Source organism: Mangifera indica, chromosome 1 (assembly GCF_011075055.1).
Source record: "Mangifera indica cultivar Alphonso chromosome 1, CATAS_Mindica_2.1, whole genome shotgun sequence".
NCBI lineage: Eukaryota > Viridiplantae > Streptophyta > Magnoliopsida > Sapindales > Anacardiaceae > Mangifera > Mangifera indica.
In genome coordinates this window covers 25,058,543-25,072,105 of record NC_058137.1, presented here as the reverse complement: position 1 = coordinate 25,072,105, position 13,563 = coordinate 25,058,543, and the positions used below count along the sequence as shown (strand labels likewise).

The 13,563-nt window shown below is 31.5% G+C and overlaps 1 protein-coding gene across 3 annotated transcripts; it reads right to left on the bottom strand.

Annotated features, from left to right (window-relative positions):
* Positions 1-748: 748 nt before the first annotated feature.
* LOC123228428 (ATP-dependent DNA helicase 2 subunit KU70) lies at positions 749-11,091 on the bottom strand. Of its 3 annotated transcripts, none has more exons than XM_044653857.1 (19): positions 10,924-11,091; positions 10,731-10,808; positions 9,530-9,646; positions 9,026-9,140; positions 7,924-8,029; positions 7,671-7,788; positions 7,480-7,563; positions 7,331-7,389; positions 6,849-6,982; positions 6,700-6,743; positions 5,986-6,062; positions 5,404-5,551; positions 4,302-4,363; positions 3,516-3,576; positions 2,739-2,831; positions 2,543-2,660; positions 1,812-1,914; positions 1,503-1,689; positions 749-980 (listed from the first exon to the last, which is right to left on the bottom strand). In XM_044653857.1, exons 1-19 carry the CDS (start codon positions 10,987-10,989, stop codon positions 867-869), a joined length of 1,884 nt encoding a protein of 627 aa, XP_044509792.1. In that variant the 5' UTR covers positions 10,990-11,091; the 3' UTR covers positions 749-866. The 3 variants fall into 3 exon arrangements, with proteins under 3 accessions (XP_044509792.1, XP_044509800.1, XP_044509809.1); XM_044653865.1 differs by having other exon boundaries at positions 7,498-7,563; XM_044653874.1 differs by lacking the exon at positions 2,739-2,831.
* Positions 11,092-13,563: the final 2,472 nt, after the last annotated feature.

Below are 13,563 nucleotides of genomic sequence, written 5' to 3'. Positions count from 1 at the left end.
TATAACAAAATCAAGATTACTTTAATAAAAATGATAATCGATTTACCTTTTATATTACCTATTAAATACGCATTAATAATAAAAAATTACTGAAATATTTTAATACTTAATAACCAAAAAATAATATCAATAATAAAAAATAGATTACTCTAAACCCTAATTTTTTTTTGCCTTAAACCAAACCCTCTCAATCAAAGTTAAGGTTCCATTTTAGTTGTAAAGCAGGTTAACTAATTGATTTTTTCAAAGTTCAAGCGGATTTTATGAGTACTGTACTTCAGTTAAACTTTCAATAGTACAGTTTCAAACGGTGAATTGCTGCAGCTGCCAGCCAACGAAAGCAATATTTGACAGTCCAAGACAGGAATTGTTTGTGTAAAGCAATTCACATTAACTAGTGGGTTGCCGTCTCTTGTACTAGTTAAAGTCTCGTGTAATAATAATGACCAATTAGATTATGTCTTGTGCAGAATGGCACGTATTAATGCATACTTGTACAATCAAACTACATTGGTTTGCCATCATTGAATAGAATGCACATTTCCGGAGGCCTAAATATTACCGGAAAAATTAATTTTCTGGGAAACTTTCTTTTGTTTTACACAATCTGTCAACCATAACGAAGACACTATTTTCACTTTTCTGTACAACAAAATGCTTTCAAGTTCTGAGTTTGGCAACAAACCTGGAAATGAAAATTTTTGGTGAGCTGATTTTGCAGGGAAAATTGTAGGAAAGCTTCAGAGACTTTGAGAAAGCTGGATAGTATTATCCCCACAAGAAATTCATACAATATTTTTATCCTTGTAATGCAATATGCTTAAATTACAGCAGGGGATTACAAAGCATAACAATTGCATACTTGCTCATTTTCCCATGTGTGTTAATATTCTACTGATCAAGGTTTCTTTCTTTCCTGTAAGAGGAAGGCCATGTGCTGACAAGTAATACTTCAACTCTTGCACTGTTAAATCCTTCAACTGCAGTACATTAATCAATAACAAACAGATCAACATCGTTAGAATTATTAAGCTATAATAAATTTTATAGGCAACATCGTTAGAATTATTAAGCTATAATAAATTTTATAGTTTTCCCAAATCATGAACCTAAACAAACATACCAAAACTTCCTATCTTACCACTAATTTCCCTAAGAAATTAGTTAAAATTAGCAAGGGTTATGTCCAGAATTCTTATGGATACAACTTCAAAAAATTTCTAGAAGTTTACAGCTAGTAAATCGTGAGGGATGATTTATCTCAGGGCTGAAGGAATTTTAAGTCTTTTTAATCAATCTAAGGAAGAATAACTACATGTCTTTATTTTTTCCTTCTAAAAACATATTTCCCCCTGAACAGTGGTGCCTCCCATTATCCATCAGAATTGAAAAGGACAATAATTAATTTGAGTACAATGTTCTGATGCTTTGTCAAACACGTAAAGACTAAATCAGAAAATAAGACCACAAGGATTGAAACAGAATTTAACATATAGTTTGACCTTTCCATTGTCCGCTAGGTCTGCCCAATTATAATTTGCACTCTCTTTAACTGCATTTTCAGCAATTGCTTTCCGTTTTTTTGAGGCCTCACTCACTTTTCCATTGCCCGCAGACTCACTTTCCTCATCATAATCTTCCCCATATACAGACAATTTGAACTCTTCTATAGCTTTAACAACTGCAGGTCTGTAGGGCACACAAATATAATACATTTTGAAAAGTAGACATAAAAAATTGTTTATCAAGATAAAAACTTATTCATGGAAAGAGCAAGGACTATGAAGATGGTAAACAATATTTGTCTTCACCTTGCCATGCCTTCCTCATCAGGGAGAGTTTCATCATTGATATCCGGCATCTCATCTTCTTCTAGAGCTAGGGCCTGTAATACTGCATAGTGTCTCTGCAATGCTGCAAGATTATATTCAGTTAAATACAGAGGGAATCAAGTCAAATTCAGAAACAAGAATTCACATCATTATCGACCTGGAGATCACTTTTCAGTTCATGAGTCAATCAATGCCACAACATTTTATGATAAGCAAAGAAGGCTTAATAACATATGTGCTTGTAACAAGTGATTGCATCAACTTCCATTATAGTAACTGTTAGTGTGTGTCAATGATATTTCTAGAAAAATTGGACACCAAATGAGATCATGGAATATGTAGAATATGCACTCAAATATGTTATCAGAGTTCACATTCCTTCAAAGTCCACAAATATATGGGTTCAATCAAACTAGTATATAGACATTCTACAATTCAAACAATCATAGATTAAACTTCAAAGACAAATTGACACTTTAACTGGCCGTAAGTCTGTTGGTGATTCTACAAATTTATTGGATTTTAATGAAACAGTAGATAATGTCAACAGCATGAAATCATAACTACTAGTAAGATGGACATTTCATTCTAGCACAAGCAGTTAAAAATCTCTACATGACAAATTGTTATTTTAGGATGTTAACATACTGTTTGACATTAATAAGCATTTCTTAGGCTACTAGATTAGCACATATCATGCTACAAATTACCAGGATTTGCAAATTGGCAAACTGAAAAATCTTTCAAGTAAATGCGTTTCATCATTGCAGCAGCCTTTTTAACTTGATCATCAGTAGCTCGAGGCACAACATCTGTACTAGAATGAAACTGCAAATATGACCAATTTCCCCAGTGAAAACATTATGACAAAAAATCTATTCATATAAACTTGGACATCTAACTTGCCTCTTCAATATTTCTGATGTCATCAGAATATGGAAGGTATATCATGTGCATTCCTGGTGGCTCAAGTTGACCACCATTAATAATAATCTCATCCTGTTAAGTTTCAGAACAGTTGATGAGCTTAACCATTGATGTTACATTAAAGAGTTAAAATATAAAATCTTGTCAAAGCAAGAGAACTAATTCAACTTCACAGAGCACTAGAATTTTCATCTTGAAATTACTTTAATACAGTTCTGTATCATGATGTTGTTTATTGCATTGAGAAAATATTCTCAAAGGTTTTCTCCATTGTGCAATACCAGCTTATAATGCTACAGTTTCTTCGAATAGCATTTAGGCTTAAAGAACCTTGGTAGTCAACATTCAAGTAAAATGCAAAAGCAGTAAACAGCACCATCAGCGTAAGGTACATAAAGTCTCAAGGATATGTGGATCCATTTACTTGAAAAACTTCATCTTATGGCCTAGGTGTCCACAGTTTTAATAATTGTTTAGAATTATTATGCACTCTAATTTCTTGGGAACTCATTAGATTTTGAAGGGACAGTTTTCTTTATACATATGATTGATTTCTAGTATAAGTTTCACATATTTGGCTCAAAATCCTACTTCAATAAGAATCCAGAACAGTCAAATGTTATGGAGCTAAGGTCTACAGTCAAGCAATAAGATGCAGGTTAGCTTGTCAAGAGAATCACACACTTTTCAAGAAGTTGTCTGATCACATGTGAAACATTGCCAAACATAATACAAATAGGAAGAAGGATATCTTACTTGAGCAACAAGGGCGACCAAATGAGGATTAGATGGATTTCCATAAAAGGCAACTGCATAACTGCAAATAAAAGATGAACTTATCAAAGACGTTCAATTACATGCATTAATAACCCAGATCAATTTTAATTGCCAATAAGCATCCACCAAATGGGAAAGTAATAAATAAACAGTTATAATCAAACAATAACAAAATCCAGGTGATAGTGGAACAAATAAATGAACTGATGAATAAACAGAGATCTAAGAATCATATTGTAGATAAAGAAAATAACCAGAAAGAAAGCATTTGCATTATAGAAGTTCACCAAAGTAATAAATACAAATGATAAAAAGCATAATAATATATGAGTTGAAGATCGAATATGATTCATAACAGATTTTTAGTTCAAGGCCTCCACTTTTCATACTTTCTTTTTATTCAATAAATGAATTTAAGATAGCCACTTAGCAATTTTAGAACCCCATATATACAATTATGAATAATATTAAAGATATGCTACAAGTAGACGTGTACTTCCGATTATATGTATGCCCACAAAATCAGTCTGATTCACAAATTATCAACTAAAACTGTTGCAAGCAGCACACAAGCATCGTTGATAAATTGTAAATTTCCGCAAAGTGGAAGTGTATTTTTAGACAAAAATATTTTGAGACTAACAAAGATGACAGTTGAAAATAAACACCATTTGCATGCCCAGAAAAATTGTCACTATATTCAGTGGTCATATTCAAAAATACAATTGACAAGTGATATCCGATATTAAAGAGTAAAGTACTAACCGCTGAAGCCGTAACATAGATCTATGAAGGGCAATAAAAATGCGAGTGCTGCCAACCACTTCCTGCATAAGGCAACAAAAGAGTGAGCTAATCTTGGCAATGAAAAAAGTGTTAATGCAGTTGAAGCAATCAAACGATTGATAGCCTATGGGTTGCATAATCACTGCACCGACACAAACAAACATACATACATACCCACTAAATTATTGCCACTAAATCAAAATACTTGTTATTTTAATAATTCATATAACATTTTGGTAGAAATAAGACAAATCCTGAAAAGATTCTTTCAACAAAAACAAAGGAATTCCGCAGAAAGAATAAAAGAAATTGATTATCTAGAGAAAAAAAAAGGGGAAACTAAAAGATTATCTGTACACATCCAAAATATTAAAAAGGCAATTCATAAGTTCTATGACCAAAAAGGCATTATCTCATACTTTAATTTTCAGACCATGGCATTCTACCAAGTTAATTAGATATTACTAAAGGTTTAACTGCTCTGATATCCAAAAAAAAAAAAATTACAGGGAGGGTAAGGATTAATTTGGGGCAGGTGGTGAGGTTACTATTTTGTGTTCTCATAAGCTACCAAAGGGTGAAGTTTTTGGCACAAAATACCATCATCAGGTGTTTAATGCTAAACAAGGTTCTACCAACAGGAATAGTTCTAGGCAACTACAACTTAGTTTCTTTTTAGGAAAAAATTGTTCCCAAGGTCTTTGGAATGATTTAGAAGCTGTACCATCAAACATCATTCAAATCTAAAAACAATAAACAAGCAGGTTTATGAGGGAAAAAAATGACAAACCACAATGTGATTCAACCTTGCAAAGGGATAGTTTTTTGATATCATTCACATATACATGCAAAATTATCTGTGACCATACATAAAAGTTTCAAAGTATCTCTCTTGCCAGTCAAAATAACTTGAGAATTCTCTTCAGAAAATACAATATGAATAGGCAAGGTAAAAATGTTCAAAACCTTGAAAAGCGCAAGAAGCCATCAACAAGAATAATTGATTTAAGCATGATGAAACAAGAATTGACTTCAGCAAAATGATATTTACAGTATAGTATAAGAGAAGATTTAATGCAACCTTGTCACTAGGAAAAAGAAATGTTGATGGCCTCAAGTTGTGATAATCTTTTAAGCAACTTAATGGTTTGAACCCTAGGAGCCGCAGATCTCCAGTTGAAACTCTCTTAATCTCAGATAGTTCCGCAGAGGAAAATATGATATTCTCACTGAAGATGACACAGAAAACGTGGGCTGAAATTCCAAGTAAAGAACTAAAAGATAACACCAATAACTGGAACATGAACAATTTCAATATAATAAACCATATGATACAATGCAGAGCAGCAAAAAAACCAGCATGGGAGAAATTTTTTGTTTTTTCTTCCCGGTGCTAGTTTAATACAACTTATTCATATGATAGATACATTAGAACTTAAAGAAAAACTGCTCAAACTAATTATCATCCCGATCAAAGTCATTTTTATTTCAATAAAAAAAATGTTAATACTTTATACTAACTGAAAGAAATTCAGAAATCGCATCTACTCAAAGAAGTAATTATAATGGACTGAATATATAAAGAATGAAGAAAAGTTTGAAATAAAAAAATAACTGAAAAGAAAACTGACTAGAACACACAAAAGTAAATGAAAATTCTTACTTTTTGTACGACTGAAATCTTTTTGGAGGTTCTTGCATCAGTGCACCGGTATCCGCACAGATAAATAATCTTTCAGTCTGCAGAGTGTCACATAAGATTATTTCAAGAAGCAGGCAAACTCCAAAATAACCCTAACTACTTTAAACAAGCAAGATATTTGATTAAAGCTTTAACTTATAAAATTTAAATAAAAAAGGCTTCGCATAGAAGTAACGGCTTCCATGAAGTTACGGAAGTAGTGTATAACACATCAAAATCGAATATTTGCAAACCTCTTACACAGCCTTCTTCATAGTAATCAAAAATAGAGTATAGCCTTACACATACTTGAATTTATTATAAACAGAAATGTAATGTGAATTACTAAGAGTTCACAAATATGCTTCCGGTAAATAAGAATGACCAGATTTAACATAAGATAACTATTATGAAAAGATTAGAATTAATAAAATATTTGAAACTGTGACAATAGATGTTGCCATCTAAGATCTAAGTAATACCAATTGTTATCATTTGACATTCAGTTGTCTAATTTCTCTATGCCTATCTAGTGCCGCTACAATTATCTAATTTCTCAAGAGTAGTTATTCAATGTAATTTTTCTGTGAATAAACGAAATTTAAAAAGCCTCAATTGTCTCTTATTACAAAATACGATACAACCATAAGTATGCACAAATGTCATGAGCAAACATAATGTAAAGAGTTGATTTACCTTTAAAGGACGATTTGTTACAGAATCAAGCCATGTAGTCACACCTACAAACCGAAAGAATCCAAACAAATGATTATCAAGCATATTATAAGAATATGCTGAGGCCTTAAAAACTAAAAAATACTTAGAAAATAGTGACTCAGGTCTACCTGGAACAGTTGGACGAATTAAAGCATACGAATTCAATTCAATTGACAATCCACTGGCAATCATAAATGATATTCTTTTCACTATGCGCTTCGTGAACATACGCTTTCGCATCTGATCTTTCATATCTTCCAATCTGAAATAAAAATAATATTTTCAGAAAATAAGCAATATCTACAAAAGGTAATAATTGGACATCCCAAGGTTTCAAAGAAAGAAAAGAGGTACATAATTGGCCATCCCAGCAGTTTCAAAGCTCCTGATATTCATGTGATGGTTAAGAACACATGTTGCAACCTTGTGCGCAAGGTTTTTGAGTTTTAACATCATATTGATCACTCTACTACAGATACCCTAGGACATGGGAAGAACTACTAAGTGAAATATATTTGTGGCCCTTCCCACGATGAAGAAAGCAACTATAAACTACATAAGAAGTGCTGAAAATATAAACATTAAAAAAAATCCAATCAAAGATGCATACTTTTGTCCTGCTGAGGGCATGAATAAAGCAAGATCACCACCTTCCAATCCAATCAAATCCTAACACATAAAGTTTGATATCAAAAGTTTAGTAAATCTAATTACTCAAGAAAGTTATTCAAGACATTAAATAGCATAATATGGACAGACCGAATAAAAAAGATTAACCCTGAATTCCTCGCCAGGCCTATTTAAGGGTAAAAGCTCAATTGAGATACCAAGATCTTGGGCATCCTGAAAAAAAGAAACGTGTAAGTGACTTCTTATAACAACTTTAAGAGGGCATTACAAAGACCACTTGGCTAAATGCATATGCAACATATATCTACTAAAGCTCATACTTTAGCTCGTTGCAGTGTGGTTCTTGTCATATCAGTTTTTGCAGCACCCTTGATACTCCCAAAAGGGTCATCTTCATTCGTAAATAACAATATCCTTTTGTCCGCTGTCTTTGCAGACCTGAGATAAATTATCAATAGACATCACCAACATGTCCTTAGGAAACAGTTAAAGAATTTTTTTTCAAAAGAAAAGGACACTAACTTAGATTAAATAAAAAATTAATTAAAAGAACTTGATCATAACTAGCATTACCCTTTACGTAACAGCCCTTGTGCTACCCAGAGGGCATTATAAATGGTATTCTCATGAGACCCAGAAACAATACCATATTGACTCCCAATATCATTTGCAAATGATTCTGCAAAATAGTTTGAAATTCAGGCAAGATTTTAACTCCAATCCCTTCCATGAAAAAGGAACTTAATGAAGCATCTCATATTATGAGCACATGAACCTTATTTCTATTACATATAATCATATTTATAACAATGCATTTCATAGAAGCAGCAATTTGTGTTCAATAAGCAAAAATATCATTCTTCAATATGGCAAGAATTTTGTAAAAAGCGAGGCCTTATTTGCTCTTATCAGTATTCACCATTTTATGAGCTCAAGCATTTTTAAATTAATTATGACAAATTGAATAGCTCACCAATCAAAACATGGGAAAAGTCAAAACCATTAAAACATAATACATTAAAAAAGAAGTTTCTTGAAAGAAACTAATGGTGCTTCCACATCTTAGAGGAAAACCCACAGAACTTAAGAATTTGATACAACCGTAAGAAAGAATTTAAAAACAAAGAACATCCCTTCCAATGCTTGAAGTGATGAAATGAGAAAATACAGTATACTTAAAAGAAGTAGTACTACCAATTTTGTCAGGCTAAAGCTGCTACAAAAAAGGTGACTAATATTATTGCCAGGCTTCAGCTGTTAAGCTCTTTCAATGGTGAAAACACATTTCAATTTCATAATATTTTATGCCTTGACTGTTGGAAGCTCTACTTGTTTCCCTTACAATGAGAACTACTGGTTAATCTTAAAGGTTAAGTATCAAAGAATACAGTAAACCATATTTCTCAAACCAAAATTCAACAAAATAATATTATAATTAATGGAATGTGAGTTACCAAAAAAATTCAAAAACAAAAAGGTTCATAGCTTTGGTATTACTAAGTACTGCAGGCCATAAAATAATTTATATTTCGATGAATTTTGGAAGCAGGGAATGTTCAATTTTTACTTAGACTAGTACATTACATATGGAATTGAAAAAAAAAAAAAAAAACTCAACCTTAGTATAAAAATTCATGCATCAGCTTAAAATGGAAGCCAATAAACCATAACTCACCATCTATGCGATCAAATTCTTTTATAAACCTTGCTGTTGGCCTGTCTAAAGAATCTCGTTCAGCAACAGTATACACAAAAACACCATTCAAATCCTGCTTATTCTTCTTTTCCCTCTACAAAGGATTCAAAAGGAGAAGGATGAACTCAATAAAAGAATTAACTGTAGCATAGCTAGTGTATAAATCTAAAACTAAACAAGCCAAGGGTACATAACAAAGCTCTCCTAAAGCAAATAAAATATGTTAACCCAACATTGATAAACATTTAAAAGCAAATGCAGCAATAAAATTATAAGTCAACACATTGTATAAAAAATTTTCCTTCTTTCCAAATTCATAGGCAAAAAACTTTTCCTATTACAACTGAAAGTGCCAGCTCTTTTATATTTTCTTAACTCAAGCAGGTAACGTAAAGGTTCTGCCTTGCAATAACCAAAACAATGTCAAAATATTCAAGTAAGAAAGAAACATATCTTTTTTAACTTTATCAGACAAAATCTTACCGTGTTAAAGAAGCAGATAGCAACTTCATCATATGATCTATTAATGATTTGGCTCTTAAGTGATTGCGCAATACAACTAACAACAATGTGAAAATGGCTTTCATTCTTTTGATCTTCCTGCCAGAATAAACACACCAACAAATGCCAAACACATTAATGTCCAAACGGTATAAAGTAATGGAATATTCAAAAAATCTAAAGAGTTGCATATGGAGAAACATCAAACTTGCATGAGCATGCTAAAGATGTACCCTGTGAATGGCCCAAACTTAATCTCCAAATCTTAACATACTGAAATATGATACCTTCAAATATTTGTTTCCCTTATTTATGTTGTCAATATACAGCTCATTTTATATAGTAACATCGTATACAGAGGCATTCATTATTTAGTCCCAACTAACTGCTAACAATACATCACATTCCACAGAAATACTCCTTGTGATGCAGCAGGGCAAAAATATACATGTCCCGTGAACGGAATCAGTAAAGTGGCTTAAAATACCAAGAGTCATATTCAAAACATATGCCTAAGCTCCTATAGAATAAAACAACCCAAGTCTTTCAATACTGGTAATAGGTGCATCACAAGTTCCAAATTGTAATTAAGTTGTTTGAGAATTTCAACTGGCAAAACAATGTGATAAACCACCAATCCACCAACATGATTATTGAAAAATACTTGTATAGAAATCTAATCTCATTGAATTTGAAACTTACAATGTCCTTGATGTTTTTATTTCATAATATTTAACTGAAATAAACACAAAAGTCTTTTAGGGATCAAAAGGTACTAAAAATGTTTTTTGGAGGAGTTAATGATAGATTATTTCCTTAAAAACCCTTCTGAATAAAAAAAAAAAAATCCACTTAAGATGCTTTGGATTTGATACCTGCTTTTCCAAAAACACTTTCAGATACATAAGTAGAACACCCTTTTACCCAAAAGCGCTTGCTATATAAACAGTCCCAAGCACTGCATGACTCCAATTCGTCGAAAGAACACAAAAAATGGGAACAACTAAAATAATATTAGTTATTACTATAGACAATAATCTACAATCTGTCATGTGAACAAGTACTTGAAGCTTCAACCACCCAAATTTCTGCATACATATCTCAAACTAAATAATACCATGCAAACAAAAATAAAAAAGTAAATATATAAAGACAAAAAAAAAAAAAGGGAAAAAGAACTCACAGCTGAAGATGATGTAGAAAACATTTTGGGCGAAGCATCGACAAGGTACACCACATATTCTTTAGTAGACTCTCGTTCCTGCAGATTAATAAACGAAAGCCATTTTTTTTCACATTTTTTAAGAATACACAGAACAAGCAAAGAAGCATAGAAAGTGTAAAAAAATCAAACGAGAAGAAAAATGAAAGAAAACCTGAAAGAGTTCGTTTTCTGGGTCGTCTTCGTCGTCTCTAAAAACATCATCTGGGTCCAACTCCATTGCTTTCTCAGAGATTAACGAAAGGTTTTGGGTGCTTCGCAAATTGTGAAATTCCGCCCGTGTATTTAATCAAATTCGAAACTCGAATGTTCGGCTCAGGATCTGACGAGCTATTTCAACTTTGAAGAGTAACACTGTCAATGGGCCGGGTAACTTGTGGTTAATGGGTCGAACATAAGGCCCGTATAATGGTGAGGTAATCCTCAACCCCACAACGATTTTAAAGTCCATGGTTTTTTTCCTTTTCAGGTTTTTTCCTTCCGTATGAGCTGAATCATCATTTTTATGAGACCAATCTAATCATATCAGATAGAACAAATTTCGGGTCTAATAATCAATCTTATAATTATTGAATTAAATAAATCAAAATTTTGATTTTGATATATTATTAGAGAAGATTCGATCTTACGCTCTCTTATTGAATTTGTATGTAAAATGAGAAAAGTGTATTATTGAACGTGAGGTCATTGATGATGTATGTGAGATATCGAATTATTGAGCCACTTTGGTTATTATTTTGATTATGAGTAATCTGTTCACTTAATTAAATGTAGTCATCATATTTAATTGGTTTTCACTTAACAAATAATTTTAGTCTTTAAATGACAATATGATCTATGGCGGTTCAGTAGCCATGACTGATGCTTGATTCTCAACTATGAGAGATCATCATCACCTTGAACATATATAAAAATTATTTACACAGTAATGTAAAATTGATGTACCAGAACCAGAACTCCATAGATTTATAAAAACAAAGTTTATTTCTGATCTTACAGTGGCTGATTTAACAGCTTAGAAACAAACTTAGAATCAAACTCAGAATCAAACTCCCAAATTCTTATGGATTTCTAGCACTGATTTGGAGTTAGAACACTCAACACACACGCACGCACAATATATTTCAGCCACTATTTTAAGCCATAGATTTCTCTGAAGAACCTTCATGATGTTTTGGTTTGGTTTTGTCTTGGGTTTCCTTCACAGCAGGAGCGTTTGAGATTCTCCTGCTGTCTGAAGGAGTCATCTTCTTCTCCTCACTGTTGGTTTGTCCGGGGCCTCCTCCCTTCACCGGCGGTCGACGGGGTTGACCACATTTTCTGGGCAAAAGAACGAAAAGAAAATTACGAGACATGCAAATACAATTTATTAACAGCTGATAAAAAAATCAAAATTCCATCGCAGTTATAAAACACACAAGATGATATTTTTTGGATGCTGTTGCGGCTTGTAAATGGGGAGTTGAAGCTTGGCCTTTGGCATAGTGATGAAGGTAGCTGAGACGGCTAAGAGAGCCATGATACAAGGAAGAGAGAAGACCTGTAAAGACAGATGTGAGTTCCAAGTGGGTAGGAGGAGGTAGGAATTTATGATGGCAAAGGAATCAGTGACGCTGTTAATAATGGAAGTGATATCTATTTTATGCTTGTTTGTAGGGCTTTAAAATGCGAAAGGTGACACTAGACCTGGTGGGTTTGGTCAGGTTAAAACGAATCAAACTATATAAATAATATTTTTTATAATTTGTATCCAACCTTATTGATATAGGTCGATTTATGGAATATCTGATAATATTAATTTATCATTATTTATTTTTTGTTTTAACTATTTAAATGTATTTATTTTATAATTTTTAATATTTTTTTTCAAATGTATAAATATTTTATGAAGAAATAAAAATTTAACTTAAATTATAAAAATGATTTTTATATATTTAAATAATTTTAATATTGAACTTCAAATAAATATTTATAATAAAGTATTTATTATTCATATTTTTTAAATTTATTTTTAAAACAATAAATAATTTAATTTTTGGATAGATTTAAATTTATTTCATCTAAAAAAATGTATATTTATAGTCATAAGATGGAAAATATTTCTCTTCAAGTGTATATAAGGAAATTATTTTTGAAATATTTTATTTACAAATCAAATAAAATGATATAAAAGGTTAAAACAAGGGTAAAAGGACTTATTCCCACCAGTTTTTAGTCTATTTCCAAACATCCATCCATTGAGTTTTAAGAATTTAAATATTTATCTATCATTCAATTTTTATTAGATTTTTTAATTAGTTATAAGGGTAAAAACTTTATTTTACCCTTAATGTTAATATAAATAAAATTACTTCTTATTTTTTCCTCTTAATTTAAAAAAATAATAATTTCTCTTCACCTAAAAATTTGAAAACTTGTATTTTTCTCTTAGGGTCTAATTTTTCCAAAACTGACAACCATTTCGAGAAGATTATCGACTGGTCTTCCCACCATCTTTCTCCTCAGTGGCTTTCCAAAGTGAAAATCACCTGAAATTTGGTTGAAAAGACTGGATGAAATTACATAGATTCATATAATGTAATTATTAATTTTTTTAAATTAAAGGGGAGAAAATGAAAAGTAATTTTATTTATTTTAATATTAAAAATAAAATTATGTTTTTATCTTTATAATTAACTAAAAATTTAATATAAATTAGATAATAGATAAATATTTAGATTTTTAAAATTTTATGGGTAAGTGTTTGAATCGACTAAAAGTTGGGTGGGAAGCCTTGGCTAAAAATAAATTATCA